The sequence below is a fragment of the Natator depressus genome, chromosome 2, assembly GCF_965152275.1.
Source record: "Natator depressus isolate rNatDep1 chromosome 2, rNatDep2.hap1, whole genome shotgun sequence".
Lineage (NCBI taxonomy): Eukaryota > Metazoa > Chordata > Testudines > Cheloniidae > Natator > Natator depressus.
Genome location: NC_134235.1, coordinates 72,003,487 through 72,026,676, shown reverse-complemented (window position 1 = coordinate 72,026,676; position 23,190 = coordinate 72,003,487). Strand labels below are relative to the sequence as shown.

The following is a 23,190-nucleotide window of genomic DNA, read 5'->3' as shown; positions in this document are numbered from 1 at the left end:
AAGAACATAAAAATGGCCATACTGGGTCAGACCAACAGTCCATCTGGCCCACCATTCTGTCTTCTAACAGTGGCCAGTGCTCAATGCTTCAGAGAGAATGAACAGAATAGGATAATTATCAAGTGATCCATCCCCATCGAGGTCCAACTTCTGTCTGTCAGACATTTAGAAATCAACCTTCTCTGTATAGTTTTTGCCTAATATTGTACAAAGCCCTCATGATAGTAATTTGAAAAGCTCCCAGAGAAAATTTCTCCATTGATAAATTAGTTACATACCCCATTTGTATTTCTGTGTGCAAGCCCTCAAAAGTCAAGTTCGTTATTATTGGCAAAGCACATGATTTCTTCCACTGGAGCCCATCTACCAGCTTTCCATACACTAAGTCTTACCCATGGAAGTCAGAATAGTAACCCACCCATCCAGAATGAACAAGCAAGCGAGTGCATGCGTCCATGCACGCACGCACACATTTCTCATTTAGCTTTTAATGTTAAAAGCTGCTACTCTGTCACTAGACTAGCACTAAACTATTTTGAGAACAGTACTGACTGACAATTCACTGAACTGCAGCAATTTCAACATTTAGGATCTTATATACAATGTAATGGGACAGTAGGATTCATTTGGTTCATAATACTTTGTTTTAAAGAGACTGGCTGAAGTAGGATGGAAACATTATACATCTGAAATAGAGGAAGGAAGAACATTTCCACAGAGTCACTACAGACCTCATTCAGTGACCATACAGCTTTATATTCTGTTGCAATTAGAGCTATACAAAACTCAGGAGTTTTGGTTCACAGGAGTTGCTAAAACTCATTTGAGCCAATTAATATCACATGGTTTTCACCTGACGCATAAGCCAGGAACACCCTCCCTTCAATAGGTCAAGTAACTAAAGTTGAATCTAGGAGAGGTTTAACTGGTGTGGGGTTTTGTTCTGAAAGGCTTACACAGCTGAAGTTGTAATCAATTTAAGATAATATTTTACTAGAGAGAGAGAACATGATACAATTTTTTTGAAAAATCACTTACTTCCTCAGTATTAACAATAAGTTTTGCTAAGAAGAGGCGAATATTTAGTGGCACAGATGGATTCCCCAATTTGCCATGTATAAACTTCATCCATGGAGGAAGGTCTGGAGGAACTATTCCCTGAAATCAAAATTAAATAGGTCATTTGAAATGCATATAACTCAAGATTACCACAGGTTTTATTCTATTATACTAGGGACTGATAGCAACAACGGTTACAAAACAAGATTTCCATTATAACCCCCTTTCTTGAGTTTAAAAAGTCATAGAAATACATGACTAGAAGGGACTTTGGGAGGTCATCTACTCCATCCCCCTGCGTTGAGCCACGACCAAGTGCACCTAGACCATGCCTGACAGATATTTGTCTAATCTGTTGTTAAAAACTTCCACAGGGATTTCACAACCTCAATCAGCAACCTATTCAAATACTTAACTATGTTCTTAACCTAGAGAGGTGCTAAACCATGAACCAATACTGACCTCATCTACTTTGGGTGTAATCTGATTTCTCTGCATATGTTTAATCAGGGTCGTCATAGAGGCCATACATTCATGCTGATTGAGCTCGTCCATCTCCAGTTCCATCAGATCATCTGGATCCATGGACTCTGTGGGTTCCTGTCAAAATAAGGAGAGCCAGTTAATCATGAGGGGTTCTATGCACCATTTTTTAAAAGTCATAATTATACTGTTCGTTATGCTGATTTTCTTGTCACGTCTATACAAACTGTATTACAACAAACAATAGGTCAAATATGTTATTCAAACCAAAATCTCCCCCAAACATAGGAATTAATTTTGCACAGCTCCAAATCTCTATGTTTAAGGGTGCCAGCTGCATGTCACTCTGACTCAGATATGTAAAAGACTATGGCAACAACAATCAGAAATGTAAAAATTAACTGGCCTCCACAGAAGCTATAATTCCACTTCACACCTGAGAGTGCCACCACCATACATCTTCCTCAAGACTTCATGCATTTTCCCTAAATTTTACTCCCAGTCAAGCTATTTGTAAAGTAATTAATCTGATGAATTCAGAGGCTGTTTTCCAGTGGGGGCAGCCATAGCCATTCTCTTCTTTCCAGAAGAGACTTCATTTGACAGTAAAGAACAAATAAAAAATTGGCTTCACCACTACAAAGAAGTGGAAATCAAAATTGCTTATGACATGTTCTATAATTACAATAAAATTTTGGTTAATTTAAGTCAAGTCAACTGTTAAAATATCCTCCTCACTACAAAATATGAAAAGAGGTGGTTATCTGATGTTAGATAACATTGTAATTATTTTGATAGATCTTGCTTTAAACATGTATGATACCTGGATGACCAACGTTTTTAAAATGGTGAAGGTGATTCTCTCAATCTTACTTTCAATACGGCAAACTCTTGCCTGACTAAATGTTAAAGGGCCACTGTCAACTTCAAGTCAGGCTTATGTCAGAACATACTGCCGCAAGCAACACATAAGACACTATATAACCACAAGAGAGTAGATTGAAAATAATACTGTTTTCTCTCTTTTGTTCAGTTTATTGTGTATTTGTTTCCAACTGACCAGTTTCAGGGTTTTCCCTACATAGTCGTTAATTCATTTTCATGTGTTGTTTCTGTGGATCTTTCACATAGTAATAGTGAAGCAGGAGGTGGGAAATAGGAGACTGACTATTAAACAGAAAAATGGCAGGGGAACTCAGGCACAGATGTAAGTTATACAACCACTTTAAATCTAGTCAAATTCAGAAAAGTACAGAAGACAGTGGCCCTTTAACCTACATTATATCTAAGATGCTTCTAAAAATTTTAGTGATGGACTTTTCTTTGTAATTAGATTCAGTGATTTAGAAACTCTGTACTATAGTTCCCTTCAACAATGCAAAGCCTCTGCCTTCATGAGCAAATCTCCACCTTCAAATTAAAGGAAGATTAACTAAGTTCAAAAACAGAGTAGAGGGACCCAAACTGATGGCAAAAAACACTTGCTCTGATGCCTCAAGCCTCATATTAAAGACAGACTTACATATAGAGATAACCCGTATCCAGTATTTACTCCCATTGAACCTTTTACCTTTCCTAGGACGTGTATGTGAAATTTGCTCTTTTAATTAATGTATAAGTTTACTGAGAGTTTTAGAATACTGAGACTCTTGTTCCTCCCACAGTATACATCAGTAATCACCTTTCTCCTGAAGTGTATACTGGTAGCTGTAGGGTCTTGAGAGTTATAAGAAAAACTTTGGATTCCAGTTGAGAAATCAAATTGGCTCATTTCCTCGCTCAGACTGCTGTCAACCATATATGATGCAGAAGGCAAATACTGAGGCTCATCTAAACAAGAAAAATAATGTATTGATAATCACAACACTAATTTGAGTGAAAGCTGTCTTCAGTGACTACTCAAGAAAAATAAAATTTGATTGCTTAACCAAGGAAGTATTCTAATGAAAGTTAGACCAAGTACAGTGTCTGTCTTTATTTGCATCTGGAACAGTATTGAGCACATCAGTGGTACTTTTATAAAGGTGGTCTCTAGTCCAGGTTTCACTGTAAGGCACAGGCCTGTTAATAAATATGATGAATTGGTCTCTTTCTTTGCATAATTCCTCCACTGACATAACAAATTTTCTACACATTTAATATCTATTAGCAATTCAATTTCTTGCACCTCAATGTCATTAGAAAGGCATGGAATGGATCACTGTCCCAGAAAACCGGAACACACTGGCGTGGGAAAATGTTCTGAAACCGTTTAGCAAACATGTCAAAACGCAAAAATGCAGTCTCAGTTAGCAATTTTTATACGGCTCTGTTTGCTTGGGGCTGTTGAGAAAGAGGAAGGAAATTATCCTTTATATGGTCCCATTCTAGTTACTGAAAAAATAGCTTCAGGGGGTCATGCAGTCAGAAGTTGCGCAGGCACTGCCACCTGCGGAATCAGAATTTAGACATGGTTACCAGCTTTTCTAGATGCATCTCTACTAAAATAAGCACATTCCATATAAGTGCAATGGTGCATTGTACATATAAGTGGGGGAGGTGAGGAGGGAGTGACAAATTTTTAATTATAAATTTATGTCATACCTGAGTCCCTATTTACTGTATCCCTGGCTTCCTTCCTAATAGTAATATACCTTTTCTTCCTTTCCATAGGCACCTAGAACACCAACAAAAATATGAGCTTTAAAATTAGTTAAATTTGCTTTTAAAAAAATAACTAGTTGATAAAAATAAGAGTTCTATTTTGATATCTTTACAAAAAGATGTAGAGAATTATATTTATTACCTAGCAAACTCTATAGAACTTTTATTTATAACATAACTTTTTAAAACAATGTGGGGGAAAAAAGTATTTCAGCTATTTAAAAATGAACAGGAGTTCCAACTTACAAATGCTAATAATCAGTGTTCTAGAATATATCACATCAGCTGAACTAATGACACTAGTAAAGATTTATCTTTGGAATAAATCTGTCAAAACAATATATTAAATGTGTACATCCCAGTTGTGCTTTTCATTCCTTGGATTTGGGATTTTACTATGCAAACTACATAACATTCAAAAGGGTCATAGGTCTCTACTTGTATTTGTCATGGTTTCAAACAGCACCATTTCTTTCTATGTATAATTATGTAACACACACACAGAGCGTGCACTATGCAATGACTGAGTAGAATTAAAAGCAAAGAACATTTTCACTGTATTACAATAAAACACAGAACTATGACTCACCTCAACTTCAACAGGAAACAAATACTGGTGCTCCAGATCTAGCAAGTTTTCAAAAATAAACAAGTTCTGCGAACCAAAGCATATTTGGAAATTTAAAAATTAACATACTGTAAACAATAGCTGGGGCACCAGCAATATTTTATTCAAAAGACAACAGTCTATTTCAAATTACCATACAAAATAAGGGACAGTCCGTTCCATTACACTCATTTATGAGAAATTACCATTATGCAGACATCTAAGAACAACTTAAGTGACTAGTTACTTTAAAAGAGTACACAAAGCCCTGTAACATTCTCTTATTCAATAATATTTCAAAAGGTTGGAGGGCTTTTGTAATATTTAAGCACTTTCCGTAACTAAACAGTGATTGAGATAGAGTAGAGAGGTTGAATGTACTGTTACTGCATCCCCACTCAACCATATGAAAAACCTCCATCAGTGATTCAATTGCCATGCAGGATCAAAGGAAGCCACCTACATAGAATCATAGGACTGGAGGGGACCTCAAGAGATCGTCTAGTTCAATCTCCTGCACTCAAGGCAGGACTAAGTATTATCTAGACTAGACAGGTGTTTGTCTAACCTGCTCTTAAAAACCTCCAGTGATGGAGATTCCACATCATCCCTAGACAATTTGTTCCAGTGCTTACCTATCATGACAGAAAGTTTTCCTAATGTCCAACCTAAACTTCCCTTGCTGCAATTTAAGCCCATTGCTTCTTGTCCAATCCTCAGAGACTAACAAGAACAATTTTTCACCCTCCTTCTTGTAACAACCTTTTATGTACCTGAAAACTGATATTCTGTCCCCTCCCTCAGTCTTCTCTTTTCCAAACTAAACAAACCCAATTTTTTCAATCTTCCCTCATAGGTCATGTTTTCTAGACCTTTAATCATTTTTATTGCTCTTCTCTGGACTTTCTCCAATTTACCCACATCTTTCCCAAAATATGGCACCCAGAACTGGACAGAATACTCCAGTTGAGGCCTAATCAGCGTGGAGTAGAGCAAAAGAATTACATCCCTGCTTGTTTCCTCTCTCATCAGTTTCTTACATAACAATTTGCGTTATACAGGTTCAATTCTTGGGTTCAAAGTGCAAGCTTTCAGCTAGTGTCCAAAATAGGCTGTACGGACCCTGCAGACCTTTGACATGACAGTAGCCTCCTCATTAAATCTCACCTTTTCTGGTTTTTCTATGAAAAGAAAACCTTGGTAGAATTTACTTTCAGTGAAGACACAACTGATGACAGCAATGGCACAGTTATATGCAGCACAATGGTACTGTCTCCTCTTCTCCAACAGCAGACTCTCACCAGCCATGTTTTCTGTAAATGCATCATAGCATGACCTTAGAACAAAACAGACCAGAAAATAGCGTCAAATTTTTTTTTTAGAAGGCCACATAGAATCCAATCCACAGGCCAATGAAATCAACAGAAAGACTTTCAAAGGCTTTGCATCCATGTCATAGCACAGCCTACTGATGCATGATCTCAATGCACCATGTCAAATATTAATTTGCCTTCAAGTCTTCTCATAGAAATATTTTATTAAAATTGAATCAGTAGCACTACTGAAGCCAAACATTAGCTGGTATTTCCACAGTGATCGCAGTGCTAGGGATCTAATACTTTGACAAGTTGAAATCAGACAGAGAACATTTTAGAGACAAGCTCTCAACCCACACAGGAGACTTTTCTCTGATCTAGGAAATTATGTGCAAACAGGCCAGGCTGGCTACATTATAGGTCAGCAAAATTATACAAAAAAGATCTAGAATCTCTCAGTGATAAGCGACAGTAAAAGATAAGGAAATCCACTGAGTCATTTTAAAAGATGCGGAGTCTCACACTTTTCATTAAAAAACAAACCAAACAAACCCCCCAACCGTCACAAACACACCCATGAAAAAAGTGGTACCTACTCTGACAGAAAAGTACTCCAGTTTCTATATTTGGATATTCTCACATCCAGGCATAAATTCAATTCAACACCTTATACTGTGGTTTAAGCCAAAACTCAGTTTTCAAATTAAATTTTTCCTTGGATATGAACTTTTGGTTTAAACTGCATATTTATAAAAAATATCTGGCACTCAGACAAATGGGTAGCAAACAAGTTTATGGAACAATGAGAAAGCCTTACTTTATTAGTGTCTTGGTAAGTTCATTTCCTTCTACATTTGTGGATCCCTGGTAAGCTTGGTTAATTCTAGAATCCTTGGAGTAAATATCCTCTTTTGAGAGACGGGAGTACATCACTTCCAGAATCTTATAATACCCCATTTTCTTGGTGACTTGTGTATCAAAAGCAGATTCATTTGACTAAAAACAAAACATGTACAGAGGAAAAGATCACCTAGCCTTTGTCCTTGCAATGTATCTCCAAAAGCTACTCAGTAGAAACTAGAGTAAACTCGCTTTCCATATCCTAAAACTAAAATTCCATATCAAAAGTCTCACTGTATGACGGTAAAAATAAACATCCAGCCACTAACTACTTTTCATGAGAATAAAATTAAATTGTAAATTTAAAAATTGACATTTTATGAGTGAATCTTAAATATTTCTTTGAAGATTCCATAACCATATTTGTAGAGTGCATGCAATATTCAACAATTATCCAAAACATAGCTCTAAGGTTTTGAAAAAAAATGCAGTACCAGTACACAGTAGTGAAGGAAAAAAAATGCAGAAATAGAAGATTAGGAAACAAAAAAACTAGGTTCTATTTCATTTGTACCACAGATATCTCATACAACCCTGGACAAGTCACAACCTCCGTGCCCATATCCCCATCTGTAAAATGGGGAGAACAGTACTTCCTTACCTCACAGGGGTGTTGGGAGTCTTACTTAAAGATTTGTAAAGCACTCAGATCTTTGGTTGAAATATATTACGTAAGTACAAACATTATTTAAAATATTTATCAGACAATATGTCTGGGACATTAATCATCATTAGTGCTCAAAAACCCACAGCTTTAGATTTTATGGCAATCCCACTGCAGCGAAAGAAAACCCTGAAATATAACCTGCATCTGTAACTTTTTATATCAGAGAGAAGACATTATTTGAATGTTGTATTTATAGTTAAGAAAATATAATCTGTAACATATCATGGAACAATACTGGCATTTTAGAAGATTTCTTACAACCTTAAAGAAAAATGAAGCTCACCTTTGTAAATCTGGTTTTCAGTGTATCCATGGCTTCTAATACAATCTTGCTAAAGAATTCTTTCAGTGCATCCAAGCTGCAGTGCAACAAGAGGGTGAGGAAAGAGCGATCCACGAAGGCTTGTCGAGTGGCATTTGAAAGAAGGGCTTCGCTCTGGAACATTTTGTGCACGGTGTCTAACAGCACAACTTGTTTTTCACAGCTACTCCTAAGCAGGATGAGAATTTTAGGTGAACCACTCCTTTACCAAATTTCCATTTAAATTTTCAACTCCACATTTACTTTTTGATTCTCTTGAGCAGTCATATCAATTTGGGTTGTCATCTCAGCGGATCTCACATGGTAAGCAAGGTCATCAGCACTGGGGTAGAAGACCTACAATACCCAGGTGTTGCAGGAAGCAGTTTTTGTCATTTGGTAAGTGGCATTCTGCTCTTTGGCTACATCTATACTGCATGTCACTGTTGGCAGCATGTAGGGTACATGTAGCTATATTCCTCATTAAAAAGGCTGTGTCCACACTGCGGTGTGTAGCTACATGTGTCAATGAAAGGCTCTGGCAGGGTGAGAAAACAGGAAAAGGCTTCAGCACCTTCCCATTGCCTCACCCTGCCCAGAATCTATCCCTGTGGTGGACAAAGGCTGGAAAAATAGCACTGCAGATTGGGGAAGCTCTGCTTTGGCTGTAGAGAGAGTCACAGAGTATATACCCAGGTACATACCAGGTACATCCAAGCCTGTCTTTAATTGCCTAAGCAGTGCCTCACTATCTACACCGCTATTTGTACCCACGCTGTGTGGGGGGAGGAAGGGGAGCTGTGTATGTACTCTATATGACACCATAAGAGGTGTGGAGTGTAGGTGTACTTTTTGAGTCTTCGTTAATCCAGCAACACAGCATGCCATTTGAAGGCATTGGGTGAGTGGAGGTGCTATCTGATGGTTTATAAATGAGAGGTCCAACTCTAGACCAATTGTGGTCATGAAAGATTCTACAGCACTCTACAGAACAGTATTAGGCCCAGCATCTTAGCTCATTTTCAAGATTGGATAATTACATTCTGTCTACATGATCTCTCCCCCCCCCCCCGGTATTGTCAATATATGCCATGCTTTTCTTCACTTCCTATGAAACAACAGCGCAGTGCTGCTGTGTGCTGTTAAATGGAGGCCATATTTCACCCCAAAAGACAGCAGCATTTAAGCGGTAGATGACAATTCTTGTCCATATGTAATTTTTCAAGTGTTTTGGGAGCTTTCAGGACAAAGACCATTAAATAAATTCAAAATAGTACTTGCACACATGAGCACTTGAAACACCAAACCATTAAAACCCTATATCTAGGAAACCAATACCCAATAGCCTAGATATAAGAAGCTTGTTATATAGAAACATACAAGATTGGGGTTGAAAGAGACCTCAGGAGGTCATCTAGTCCAACCCCCCAAAGCAGGACCAACCCCAACTAAATCATCCCAAAGAGGGCTTTGTCAAGCCAGGCCTTAAAAACCTCTAAGGATGGAGATTCCACCACAATATACAATTCTTAGAAATATTTAACAGGATTTATATTCTCCTGTCCAGTTTTGCTTAATTTTCACAAGCAGCCTGCAAGTAAGCAATGGCATTAGCATCAATCATAAGTGTAAAGAGGGCTAAAATACTGGAGTCTGATCCCTGGGAATGAGGGTTAGCTGCCCAAACACACTTTGGTGACCTAACTATGCAAAAGCACAGTATCAGATTTTTCAAGATACGCATAGCTATCAGTATTGAACATCTAGGTGTTTAGAATCTGGTCCTCTGTGTATATTAAAAACTCAATTATATCTTTAATAATGTGTACAGAACATCACCTAGAAATGTAGTAATAAGCAAATAGCAAATAAATAAAATCGAGGCCATTCAGGAACCCACCAAATCATTCACAAAGACAGAAAACTAGAACTCTTTGAAAAGGACAGCTTTTCAAGAGTCAGCTGGGTTGTAGCCATGCTTCGTTCAGTGTCTTGCTTTCTGGACAACTGAAGAGACATACTTGATCTCCAAAGAGGAAGGAAAAGAGAAGGACTGGATTACTGCTCAGCACCTATTGGCATGGTAAATTTGGGCTTGTCAGTGATGTAGTTTTGCCACATATTGGCTGTTATCTTGGATAATTACATAAAACTAAACATACAAAACTGAAATCTGGACATAAATGAAGACTTCAAGTCAGGAAACCTTAACGCTCTCAGTGAGGATATAATCTTAAAACACACTTTTCTGAATACCATTTTTTTTTTGTAAATGATTCTTTCTGTCTTACTGTCCTGGTAATATTCATTCCCCATAAATTTGCACAAAGTAATTATTAGTTGTCTTCATGATAGTTACTCATGGAAAAGGTTAACTCCATTAAATATACAATTGGAAGATCAACTGAACATCCCCGGGTGCATGTTTTCCAAGATTATCATCTTGATTTGAATTTTTTTTTTTGAAGAGACTGAGCTGTGAAGGCTTTGCAAACTTTTCCAGATACATGAAGTGTCATCTGGAAATCAGAACCACATTTACTTGTTTTTTATGGGAAATATTGGTCAAAATGTTTTGGGAGAATTTCAGGAGGAGATGGTATTGCTCAAGAGAGATCAGGAAGAAACTGACAAGTTTCTTCAAAAGTACAGCTGGAAATATAATGCTCATAACCATAACAATCTGCATAACAGGACTTGATTACTGTCGAGCACCTATTGGCAAGGTAAAGCTTCACAGAAAAACAAAAAATGACAGCCCAAGCTCACCTTCTGGAAATTCTTTTGAAACTGGTTTGAAACAAGTGCTCCATAAAGTGTCTGTGGTCCCTACAGAGGATTTCTGTCATCAGTTGTAACAACATTGGACTCTGAGATAATTCTAGTGCATCTAGAAACTGGAAAAAAGAATACAAGAGTTGCCCATACTGGATCAAACCAATGGTTCATCGGATCTGGTATCCTATCATGCTGCTGGACCATGCTCAAGAGAATATTTTTATTTCATACACTTTCATTTGTCAGGAAAGAGAATCTTCCACACACACAAAAAATAAATCACCAGATATAAAGAAAGCCTCTTCCTTTGAGGAGTAGGGGGATGTGGCTGCTGTCAGAGAGCCCTCTGAATTCAAGAGAATTCTGTCTGTTTCCTGCACTTTGGGGTTTGGGCCATGGATGGAACTACTACACTGGGGACAGCAATTTGCTCCCCTTTATGGATAGATGGACAAAATGCTCACTACCATGTGTGGAAGAAGCCTGAGAAGAGACTGTGCCTCTCCATTGATCCTTTCCGCACTGCACCTCCCCTATAAAAGGATGTAGTTCAATAGTCACAGTCTAGACCATGGAGAATACAATTTAGCTCTGCCCTAACACAGACACAACATATTCTTAAAGAAAATCTGATAACTGTATTACCTTAAATATGACTTTTCTTCAGACTGAATTACCATGCGCCCTATCCTTTAAATTTAAACCTTACTCCTGAGAGTCATCCCACAGAGGTCAATAGGACTACTTGTATGAATAAGGATTGTTCACAAGGGTAAAGGTCTGCAGAACTGGACCTTGTATTTATATTCCTAATTACTGATGTTTGGAATCATCAACTACCAGAAATAAATTAAGATAAACTGGTGAACTACATTAGGATTTAGAGGAAACAATCCTGTCATCTCAAAGATGACAAACATACTGATAAATTACATGGTTTCTGCATACAAATTCACTTATGTTTTCAATTATACACTTTAAACATACTCAAGTACTGACCTTTTTAGTGCAGTCCACATAGTTATTGTACCTCAAGGTTCCCTTGGGAAACTCATCAGACTTCATGGGGAAATTGAAAGCCACAAGTTGGTCAAGAGCATCCTTAAGCTCACTAAGCCTTTCTCCAGTCAGATTAGTGAAGAATGGAAGAATAATCACTGCTTGGCTCTGAAGTAAATAGAGGTTATTTCAAATTAGAAAAACTTTTTCATCCTCCAGCTATGTATCAGATTGAAAAAACTACAAGTTACTCCTCAGTAGCAGAGTTAGATAAGTGCAGAGCTCAGGTGGTTGGTAATTAGTTAATATGTAGCCTTCCATCTTTTAAGCTGCTGGTCCAAAATCAAGCCCTGGTCAGAGATGACCAAAAATTATCCTCCAATGGATATTTCATGGTTGATGTACACAACGAATAAGTCTCAGTCCATTTTCTAGTTAACAAGTGTCTACTAGCACAGAAAAACGCCACTACTAATGCACTAACTGATACCCTTCTTAGTAGCTACAGCAAAAAGTCCAAGTTCAATTGAATATGAACAAACAGGCAATCACCAGAGTAGTCTGCCTAATTCAGGGCAGACTCACATTAGCAGGGCAGTAAGCTACGTTCCTTCTAAGCTGCGCGGCTGGCAGGTGCACAGCTACAGGGGCCTGGAGAGGAGAAAGTTGGGGCATGCAGAGCTGCTGGAGGGGAGAGGTGCCTCTCTCCCAGAGCTGCTGCCGGCGGGGAGAGAGGGCTGGGGGGGGAACTCCTCTTTCCCCACTGCAGCTCTGGGGCAACTTGCACCCCAAATCCCTCATCCCCGGCCCACCCCCCACGCTCGAGCCCTCACCCCTGCACCCCAACCTCTGCTCCAGCCCTGAGACCCCTCCCGCACCCTGAACCTCTCAGCCCCACCCCAGAGCCCTCACCCCCAGCCAAAGTCCTCAACCCCGCACCCCAGCCCTGGGCCCCATTCTGTACCCCAAACTCCTCATCCCCAGCCCCACCCCAGACCCCTGACCCCCAAACCCCAACCTTCTGCCCCAGCCCTGAACCCCCTCCCACACTCCAAACTCCTCAGCCCCACCACACACCACCTCCATATTGGTGCACATAACAAAATTCATTCCGCGCATGGATGTAAAAAATTAGAGGGAACATTGGCAGTAACCATACTGTGTTTCTTCTGTAGGCAGAGAACTTCAGTTGTCAGGGCTCTCAGTCCAGCATCTTTTGTACCCCATATTAACACAGTGTGGTTCTTTGTCCCCGCTTTAGTGTCTAGACTACATATAGAAGTTTATGAGTTTGGTATTTAGCTCAAGCAATAGGAAGCTAACGCTTCTATATACAAAGGTCCCAGGTTCAATCCCTACAGATAGTGCTCAAAAGTGAAATGACATCCCTGATCAAGCTATATTCCTCTTACGTTTTTAGTGAGTTTATAACTACATCTATATCTCCATATTATTGACTTTTCCTAAAACTACATGATCAAAAAGAGAAGGAAAAAGAAAGAAGACTGAGAAAAATGTAAAAATAAAAAAATAAAAATGACGACATTAACTTGTGATTTTTAGCTTGCTGATCTATGGGAGGGTAAGGAAGAAAAGGAAATTTGTTACGTTATTATGAAAAGGAAGAGAAAGGTACCCTTAGTGACGTAACCCAATTAAAACTGGTTTTTAATCCATGAATAGAGTTAGCATTCAAACTTGGGGGAAAACAAAATACAACTTACCTTTAGATTTAGACCTAAATTGCAATCAGTAAGTAGGCTGGTATATGTACTAAAAACAGCAGAGAAAGCCTCATGATTTGTATTAAAAGACACTGAGGAGTCAATCTGGAGAGAGAAAAAATAATTAAAACATATAAAAATATTTAATATATAAAAAGAATCTCTGTGTTACACACAGTTTCCATGATTTTTGTTCAGAGTTTCATAATTCATCATTCATTTCTGGAATTTATTTCAGCAGACATTCATATGATGAGGGTTTAGGTTTTACATGTGTTCTTAGCATGGATCCAAAAGTTCCCACCCATCACAATGTTGGAAATCACATGTTGTGACCTTTTCTGGCCAATGAAAAACAGTATTAAGCCCCCTCCCAAAGCTAGGTCTCCTATGATTACTGCACTATTACCAGCTAAGCCATTAGGATAATCCACTTCGTATATTTTCAGACACACCTTCCAGTAATAAACCTCAAGCCACCGAATGAATATAAAGAAAAAAGAATAGGGGAGGTCATTCTGATTCTTTTCCTAGATATTTTGCATGGGTTTACAAGTTGTCAAAAAAGCTCTGTCTTCAAGATGTGAGCTGAGGAAGAATGTCTCAAATAAGTGAGGGAATGGAGAGGCAAAGAAGTTGAAGTTCTTCCAAACAGAATAGTTTTCTGAAATGATTTGGTTTGGGGACAACCACTCCAAAAACAACTGTCTGGCTGCCAACGAGACAGGCAGTACCTCGTCAGAGGTTGCTTGCTTCCCAAAGATGACTCCTTCCATTGGCAACTCTGGTTATGAAGGAGATGGGGAGCTAAAACATCAGACAGGAGCAAAAATGGGAAGGTGAAATCAAGAGTTCTGTCTGCCAAAACCTTTTAAAAAAAAAAAAAATACTTAGTATTCATTATTCAGAGAACACTGAAATTCTCCAACTAGCAATAGAAGTAAAAACAAAAACAAAACAAAAAATTAAAATAAACCTTCAAAATCTAATACTGCCACTTTTCCAAGATGCAGCATGCTCTTACAGATTGCTGTTAAAGTGGCTTTAACTTTACCAAACACAATATATACCTGTAAAAGCGGCAAAGAGTCCTGTGGCACCTTATAGACTAACAGACGTATTGGAGCATGAGCTTTCGTGGGTGAATACCCACTTTGTCGGATGCATGTAGTGGAAATTTCCAGAGGCAGGTATAAATATGCAAGCAAGAAACAGGCTAGGGATACCGAGGTTAGTTCAATCAGGGGGGATGAGACCCTCTTCTAGCAGTTGAGGTGTGAACACCAAGGGAGGAGAAACTGCTTTTGTAGTTGGCGAGCCATTCACAGTCTTTGTTTAATCCTGAGCTGATAGTGTCAAATTTGCAAATGAACTGAAGCTCAGCAGTTTCTCTTTGAAGTCTGGTCCTGAAGTTTTTTTGCTGCAGGATGGCTACCTTTAAATCTGCTATTGTGTGTCCAGGAAGATTGAAGTGTTCTCCTACAGGTTTTTGTATATTGCCATTCCTAATATCTGATTTGTATCCATTTATCCTTTTACGTAGGGACTGTCCAATTTGGCCGATATACATCGCAGAGGGACATTGCTGGCACATGATGGTGTATATTACATTGGTGGACGTGCAGGTGAATGAATCGGTGATGGTGTGGCTGATCTGGTTAGGACCTGTAATGGTGTTGCTGGTGTAGATATGTGGGCAGAGTTGGCTCCGAGGTTTGTTGCCTGGATTGGTTCCTGAGTTAGAGTTACTATGGTGCGGTGTGTAGTTGCTGGTGAGAATACGCTTCAGCCCATAGAACTAATCAACATATCCTTAGAGCCCCGACAGGGGTTATTCTATCTACTACCCAAGATCCACAAACCCGGAAACCCTGGACGCCCCATCATCTCAGGCATTGGTACTCACTGAAGGAGGAGTGTCCAGATATTGTGGACTCTCTACTCAGACCCTACGCCACCAGCACTCCCAGCTATCTCCGTGACACCACTGATTTCCTGAGAAAACTACAATGCATTGGTGACCTTCCAGAAAACACCATCCTAGCCACCATGGATGTAGAGGCTCTCTACACAAACATCCCAGACACAGACGGAATACAAGCTGTCAGGAACAGTATCCCTGATGATGCCACAGCACAACTGGTTGCTGAGCTCTGTAACTTTATCCTCACCCACAATTATTTCAAATTTGGTGACAATATATACCTCCAGACCAGTGGCACCGCTATGGGCACCCGCATGGCCCCACAATATGCCAACATTTTTATGTCTGACCTGGAACAAGGCTTCCTCAGCTCTCGTCCACTCACGCCCCTTCTCTGCCTACCTTACAATGATGACTTCATCATCATCTGGACCTGCAGGAAGGAAACCCTGGAAGAATTCCACTATGATTTCAACAGCTTCCACCCCACCATCAGCCTCAGCCTGGACCAATCTACACGGGAGGTCCACTTCCTAGACACCACGGTGCAAATAAGTGACAGTCACGTTAACACCACCCTATACCGAAAACCCACTGACCGCTATGCCTACCTTCATGCCTCCAGCATCCACCCCGGACACACCACAAGATCCATTGTCTACAGCCAAGCGCTGAGGTACAACCACATTTGCTCCAACCCCTCAGACAGAGACCAACACGTACAAGATCTTCACCAAGCATTCTCAAAACTACGATACCCACATGAGGAAACAAGGAAACAGATCAACAGAGCCAGATGTGTACCCAGAAGCCTCCTGCTGCAAGACAAGCCCAAGAAAGAAACCAGAAGAACTCCACTGGCCATCACATACAGTCCTCAGCTAAAACCTCTCCAACGCATCATCAGTGATCTACAACCCATCCTGGACAACAGTCCCTCACTTTCACAGGCCTTGGGAGGTAGGCCAGTCCTTGCCCACAGACAGCCTGCCAACCTGAAGCGTATTCTCACCAGCAACTACACACCGCACCATAGTAACTCTAACTCAGGAACCAATCCAGGCAACTAACCTCGGTGCCAACTCTGCCCACATATCTACACCAGCAACACCATTACAGGTCCTAACCAGATCAGCCACACCATCACCGGTTCATTCACCTGCACGTCCACCAATGTAATATACACCATCATGTGCCAGCAATGTCCCTCTGCGATGTATATCGGCCAAATTGGACAGTCCCTACGTAAAAGGATAAATGGATACAAATCAGATATTAGGAATGGCAATATACAAAAACCTGTAGGAGAACACTTCAATCTTCCTGGACACACAATAGCAGATTTAAAGGTAGCCATCCTGCAGCAAAAAAACTTCAGGACCAGACTTCAAAGAGAAACTGCTGAGCTTCAGTTCATTTGCAAATTTGACACTATCAGCTCAGGATTAAACAAAGACTGTGAATGGCTCGCCAACTACAAAAGCAGTTTCTCCTCCCTTGGTGTTCACACCTCAACTGCTAGAAGAGGGTCTCATCCCCCCTGACTGAACTAACCTCGGTATCCCTAGCCTGTTTCTTGCTTGTATATTTATACCTGCCTCTGGAAATTTCCACTACATGCATCCGACAAAGTGGGTATTCACCCACGAAAGCTCATGCTCCAATACGTCTGTTAGTCTATAAGGTGCCACAGGATTCTTTGCCGCTTTTACAGATCCAGACTAACACGGCTACCCCTCTGAATATATACCTGCAGAACTTTAGCCAACAGTGTCAAAACAGCCATTTTGCTCTCTGGAGCAGAATCTTTGGCCCACCAGCTGTCAAGTCTCATCCAGTTTCTCAGTACTGCAGTCACCAACTTGATTCCCTGCTGCTTGCGTACAGCACGCTCTCTAAAGCTTTGATCTAACATACCATTCAGGATGGTACCCACCTGAAATGAAGACAAAATAAAAATTCCATGTATTCCATATGGTGGTAACATTTAATTCAATGTAATCATGATATTTGGTCATTGGGATAGATGATTACAAACAATAAGCATCACTAGTTTAGGAGACTTTGACAGCCAATTTGCACTATTTTTAATGGGAACTGGGTCCAAATTCTCTAGGTGATTTTGAAAATCCGAGCCTAAAATATTAATCAAGTGAGGATTAGTTTCATGCATTACGTAGTAGTGCTAACATTAATTTTCCATAAGGACATACTAGCATTAACAATCAAAAGCAAACACTTCAGATTGCTCTCATATTCATTCCTGTTTTATTCCATGTATGGTGCAGCAGTTTGTGTGAACATGGGAAAAGGGAGTATATTTGAGTGAGACAGATACAGTAACCTAATAAACTCCAATTCTTATTTTAAAATAGTCTCTAGAATGGACCTAAGATACAAATGAAGTAACATTTAAAAATAAAATCGAAACACATTTCTGTTGACAAGTACACAGAGAAGCCAAGAATAAAGGTGTATCATACATGGTAACAGTCAAGCATTTTTTGCTCTTCCCTCTCAGCTTTGCAATCCAAGACAGAGAGTGTAACAGGATGAAATCACAATTTTAATAAACAGAGAATTCTTCTAAATTATGTGATCAGAGTATAAAACAAAATCACTAAGTACTATACTTGAACTTTGCATCCTACTGTGCAAGGATTACTTGCACTTTTGACTACATAATCATCATATTTGGATTCCACCAGATTTAGAATATTACAGTTAAACTATGGGTATTTTTCTTCCCAAATCTTCAAAAGCGAGGCCAAAAAAGACTGTAAAAGAAAAATCTCACTAACCTGAAAAAGAAATCTCCAAGTTCTAACAAAGGAGGAGGGAATGTGGTTTTGGAAAATAATTGACCATACCTCCCTGACCTGTAGCGCATGAACCAGCCACAAGAAGTTTTCAAAAACAGAAGAAGTAGAGAATTTAAAAAGCAGGTGTTATGGAGAACATCCGCTGCCAGCTACAACTATGTGAATATGAATATTTAGGAATCTACTAGATAGGAGAGATCCAGTTTTCAGACTAACAGCTGTTATGGCTCTGCACACATAGCACACTGGAGAATCATCAATATGCAAGCGCCAGCCCTTTAAAAAAAAATATCACTTCTTTGCTGCTTACATCAGCTTTAATGACAGTGGAAACAATTTAAAGTGATACCACCAGCTTGATTATTTTTAAAACTGTCTGAGATAAAACCTTTTAAATGTAATGTCCAGACTACTTTTTAAAATTCCTTTGATTAATTTTGAAGTGGGGTATCTTCTTCCTTGCTGAATTTTTCTGCGAGAGAGTGTATGTGTGGGCTCAAAAGCAACACTGGCAAACATGCTTGACTCCTCTGCTCTGATACCTCTCTGCTGAGCTCTTTAGCAGCAATGTTGAAATAAGGCCTCCCAACTTCTAAATTCTTCCCAGGGACCTATACAGGAGTCCCAAAAAAGAAGAATCACCTGTCCTCTTGATCCCAGGCAGAGGCTGCCGCTCCTCAGGTTTCAGTCACTGCATTCCCTGGACCCCTGCCTGGGCCAAGACCACCGATCCCCACCTCCCATGGGCTTCTGCTGTCCCTAGCCCTTGCCAGGCATCTTGAGCCCAACCTTAGAAACATCAGCTCGGCTGCTGTGTTACCAGTAAACCCTCTTTAATTGGCAGACTTTCTTTAATGGGTCCTGGGGAAGAGGAAGCATGTGAGAGTGCAGTGCATGGGAATTATGCCATCTTGCTATGGTGCATGAGGTATGCAGAACCAATGAGTATCAACACAACCCAAAAAAACAAACCTCCACAACAAAGTGAAACACTGAAAAAAGAACATTTAACAACCCCCCCCCCCAACCCTCTAATCTTTCATTTACAGTTATTGTAGATGTTTCTTGTAACTAGAGAGGGTATGACATTTTCAACTGACTGTGTCCTTTTGAAAAAAAAGGTCCAGTACCATTTTGGGGCTGTCCACAGATGATTTCATAAGTTGAAGTATGGCCACATCCAGGTCTTTCAGCAGTTCTCGATTAATGGTTTCTGAGAACAAACTGTAGAAATATTCTCCATGGGAGAAGCTGATCAGACTCCTCTGTGATGTTCCTGATAGTGGCACAGACAGGATCATTGTGTTCAAAAGGAGACTTACCAGCTCCTCACACTGTGGGAATTGGCACAAGAAGAGAGGTCAGTCCAGAGGTACTGAAATCACTAAGTGTCACTAGTCTTCTACAAAATCAAGAGAAGCTCTTTTAAAGCTACCTTCTAAATAGTTGTACGTATACTTATAACACAAAAACAAATATTAAAACTTAAGGAAAAAAGCACAACCCCCCCACCCCCGAACATTATCAGAATATTTCCCCTACTAAAGAATCCATGATTTGCCTTTGACGCTAGCACTTAACAATGGCCAAACTCTGACTTCTGGATTCAAAGTGTTGAGGGAACTTTATAAATACAGCATGCTGTATATATACATAATTTTCTGTCCCAAAAAATATATGTTACAGAGAAATGGACCAGTTTCTTCTACAATGTTCCTGAAGACAGCACAGATAAGATTAACTGCCAGAACAGGAAACATGCCAGAACCCAGAACTACAGAAACGGACTTGGAGACAGTACATCAGAAGAGGTGATCCTCCTACCTGGCTACCAAAAGCAAAGGCCAGCTGCAAGAGTCCATCAGCTAGTCGCTTGCTGCTGATGTCCAATGATGGAAGAGATTTCCTCTCATCTCCTGGTGCAATGCTTTTATAAACAACTGAAAGAAGCTTAGAGCCAACTGTGAAATGGAGCCCCGAACCCTAGAGGATGTAGAGAGGGGGGTGGAGAGGGACAACTTCTACTGTAAGTCTTCATAAATGCAGGAGAAAAATACAATTTAAACATTAAATTGCTCTGCCTAGCTGCCAAAAATAAATAAATTAAACCTCGATAAAACTGTTCAGTGACAGGAGCACCACAGGGGTTCTGGGAAAAGATCTGTTTTTTCAAGCTTGTTGACCTGACAATTGTCCCTGCACATAGACAGTCCTATTCATGCTCCTGGAAACCACACTTGAATAAACATTTGGTTTCAGAATGAGCTGATACCCATTTGGGGATCATTACTCACTAACCCAAAATTTGGACTCAAGACTTTAAGGGATGCTGAACCTCTTCCTTTAAGGGATTTTGAGGGACTTTAAGGGATTCTGAACAGTTGATGAGCAATACAAGTATGGACATTCAGAAAATCTTATGAGAATGTAGATGCCCTGAAGGAGGCACCATATAATCCGTGGGTACCACTGACACCAGTCAACATGCTGTCCTACTATCGCAGGTTTTTATCTGAACATATAGGGTGAAATCTTGGTCTTGGAGAAATTAACGGCAAAAATTCCATAAAATTTAACATTTACATTGTTACATTATAAATGTGGCATCCTTCACCAAATAGCAGAGTCTTTGTCAATCCTGAATGGCTACTACCTATCTTGCTTCTTTTTTCCTTTACCTATAGTGACAGAGACTGGCTAAGACATGAATTCCAGAACCTTGGTATCAGGGAGCCCAAGGAATACCTAGGAGGTTCCATAAAGGTCTAAGTTTGATCTGTACAACTTCCCTCTATCCTACTTTCCTGTGACTCAAAAGTCTAAACAAGGCCCCTCAGGCTGCATCTGTTCAGCCAATGGAGCATCCTACTGGAAGGAAAGAGGCTCTCCTTGTATTCCAGAAGCTGAATAACCCACCTCTTCACAATTTGAACTCTGGTCTCTTGCAAAACAACATCTGTAGTACTAATAGAATGACCTATATTGATTATTTTTTTGGACAAAGGATTTGCTCTTTAAAGGCTAGGCCTGCCAACACTCATGAATTAAGGAAACCAATTTTTATTTGCAACTATGTCCAAAATCTTCATTTTAATAACAATACATCCAAATAACGCATCTCCTATACCACACTTATACGTGCTTCTCTGACACCTTTTCCCATTTGTCTTAATATTTTTCTCAGACAATAATCCAATTGTATATTTCTCTTCTGAACACTGCTCCATCAGAGGGGCTGATGCTTTTCTGTCTCATTCTGATAGCATTTTAAACCTTTTCCTTCTTCTACCGACTACTTCACAACTGAATCATAACCAATGATATATTCTTATCTGACATTTTGTAAGTTTACATGCTAGTTTTCAAAAAGTAAAAAGTTTGTTTGCATTGTCAAAACCACAAAAATCACTCTTTCCCCTGGACTTCTTTTAACGATAAATCAAGTTTTTTTTTTACTTTTGTCAAAAATTAAGCACATCTTCCCCTTCTTTTTTCCCCACCATTACTGTCTGCAATCTAATCTTCTCTTTGGAATTAAATGTCTACCACTCCATTTGAAGTGCAGATATTTTCTTGAAATAACCTCCATTTTGAACATTAAGGTACACACATGTGGCCAGATTTTTAGCTATACTACCAAATTTACCACCCAATTGTACAGAACCATAGATAAAGGGATTTTTCATGGCTCTCTTCTATTGTTTTCATGCCCCAGTGTTTGGTATTTATTGAGTGCAATGTAAAGCATTTATTTAGGGGTGGTATAGTCTGAGCACCAGCAATTCGAGAGTTCAGATCCTAGTTTCAACACCAACTCTCCAGTGTTACCTTGGACAAGTTACTTAATCTCTCTGCCAGAGTATTCTCATGTATAAAAGGATATTATTTATTGACCTACTTCACTAGGAAATTATGAGAATTAGCTAAGGCCTATTCTGCCATTGGTTACTTCACAAGCAACTCCCCATGACTTCATGGCCTTTCACATTAGAAAAGCTCTTGAATATGAAAAATCTTAACTGTTATTTTCTGAATCAATGTTTACCTGTGATTGAAGTGTGGAATGAAGCAGGCCAGCCTTATGGAGCTGCCTGCATGCAGACAAGATGGAACTAAGTCTAATATGATCAAAACGAGCATCTGGATTATACAGCTCAACAGAGCAAAGCTCCTCGATGCTGACAAAGGAAAGGAAAAATAAATAAAAACATTGATTGCCTGTGGGTGTATCAATATAACATGAGAAAAATACACCATCCTATAACTGTGCAATGGAAGCTTCATTCACTTTGCATCTCTCACTATGTACTGCATTCATTTTGATTTTAAATTAGCCATTTATGGCTATCAGAGAGCTCTTACCTTTGTGATGTTATTCTTTTCTTTATACTTAGCTCCAAGGATTCTTTATAGGGAGATTTCATCAAAGCTTTTATGAGCCTCACAGAAACATCTGGGAGATTTTTCATGACTTGTACATCAGCTGTATTAAAGCCTATGTTTGCTGGATCACACACTATTCTCACAAGAAGTTCTATCAGATTTGCATTAAGCAATTCCTTCTCAAGTAACTGGAACGAATAAAAGATTAAAATGAAGCTAAAGACATTTTATTCTTAATCCTATTTGATGACCTATTCTGCTTTCCATAATTTTTCCTGTGCCTGAAATAAGCAAAATATGGCTATTCAATTGTTAAACTTAATCTCTCTCTCTCCAAAATGGCTCATTTTCAATATATTGTTACTTACTCTGATTTACAGAAGTTAAATGGCCATTTTTAAAGATGCAGGTGCACAACATCACACCTTATTTCCACATACATGTGCTCATTTTAGTGTTCAAATAACGTGCCAATACTACAGACTTCTACACACATGAAGACTGCTAGTTATGCATCTGAACAAATTATGCAACTGCCGGTTATGCACCTGTAGTCCCAGAAATTGACTTAGCAGTGCCCTTTT

The 23,190-nt window shown here is 39.4% G+C and overlaps 1 protein-coding gene across 1 annotated transcript in view; it reads right to left on the bottom strand.

The window, feature by feature from the left end:
• The window catches only part of PRKDC (protein kinase, DNA-activated, catalytic subunit), a 161,058-nt gene that overhangs the window by 79,543 nt on the left and 58,325 nt on the right, over window positions 1-23,190 (bottom strand). Inside the window, exons 33-48 of the mRNA XM_074944407.1 lie at window positions 22,586-22,794; window positions 22,269-22,401; window positions 20,048-20,206; window positions 19,354-19,557; window positions 17,152-17,337; window positions 13,478-13,582; window positions 11,754-11,921; window positions 10,746-10,873; window positions 7,959-8,166; window positions 6,926-7,104; window positions 5,960-6,128; window positions 4,775-4,840; window positions 4,126-4,198; window positions 3,224-3,372; window positions 1,522-1,659; window positions 1,039-1,158 (exon numbers count right to left, since the gene is read on the bottom strand). Coding sequence (XP_074800508.1) covers window positions 1,039-1,158; window positions 1,522-1,659; window positions 3,224-3,372; window positions 4,126-4,198; window positions 4,775-4,840; window positions 5,960-6,128; window positions 6,926-7,104; window positions 7,959-8,166; window positions 10,746-10,873; window positions 11,754-11,921; window positions 13,478-13,582; window positions 17,152-17,337; window positions 19,354-19,557; window positions 20,048-20,206; window positions 22,269-22,401; window positions 22,586-22,794 — 2,394 coding nt within the window. The remainder of the gene's footprint in view (window positions 1-1,038; window positions 1,159-1,521; window positions 1,660-3,223; window positions 3,373-4,125; window positions 4,199-4,774; window positions 4,841-5,959; window positions 6,129-6,925; window positions 7,105-7,958; window positions 8,167-10,745; window positions 10,874-11,753; window positions 11,922-13,477; window positions 13,583-17,151; window positions 17,338-19,353; window positions 19,558-20,047; window positions 20,207-22,268; window positions 22,402-22,585; window positions 22,795-23,190) is intronic.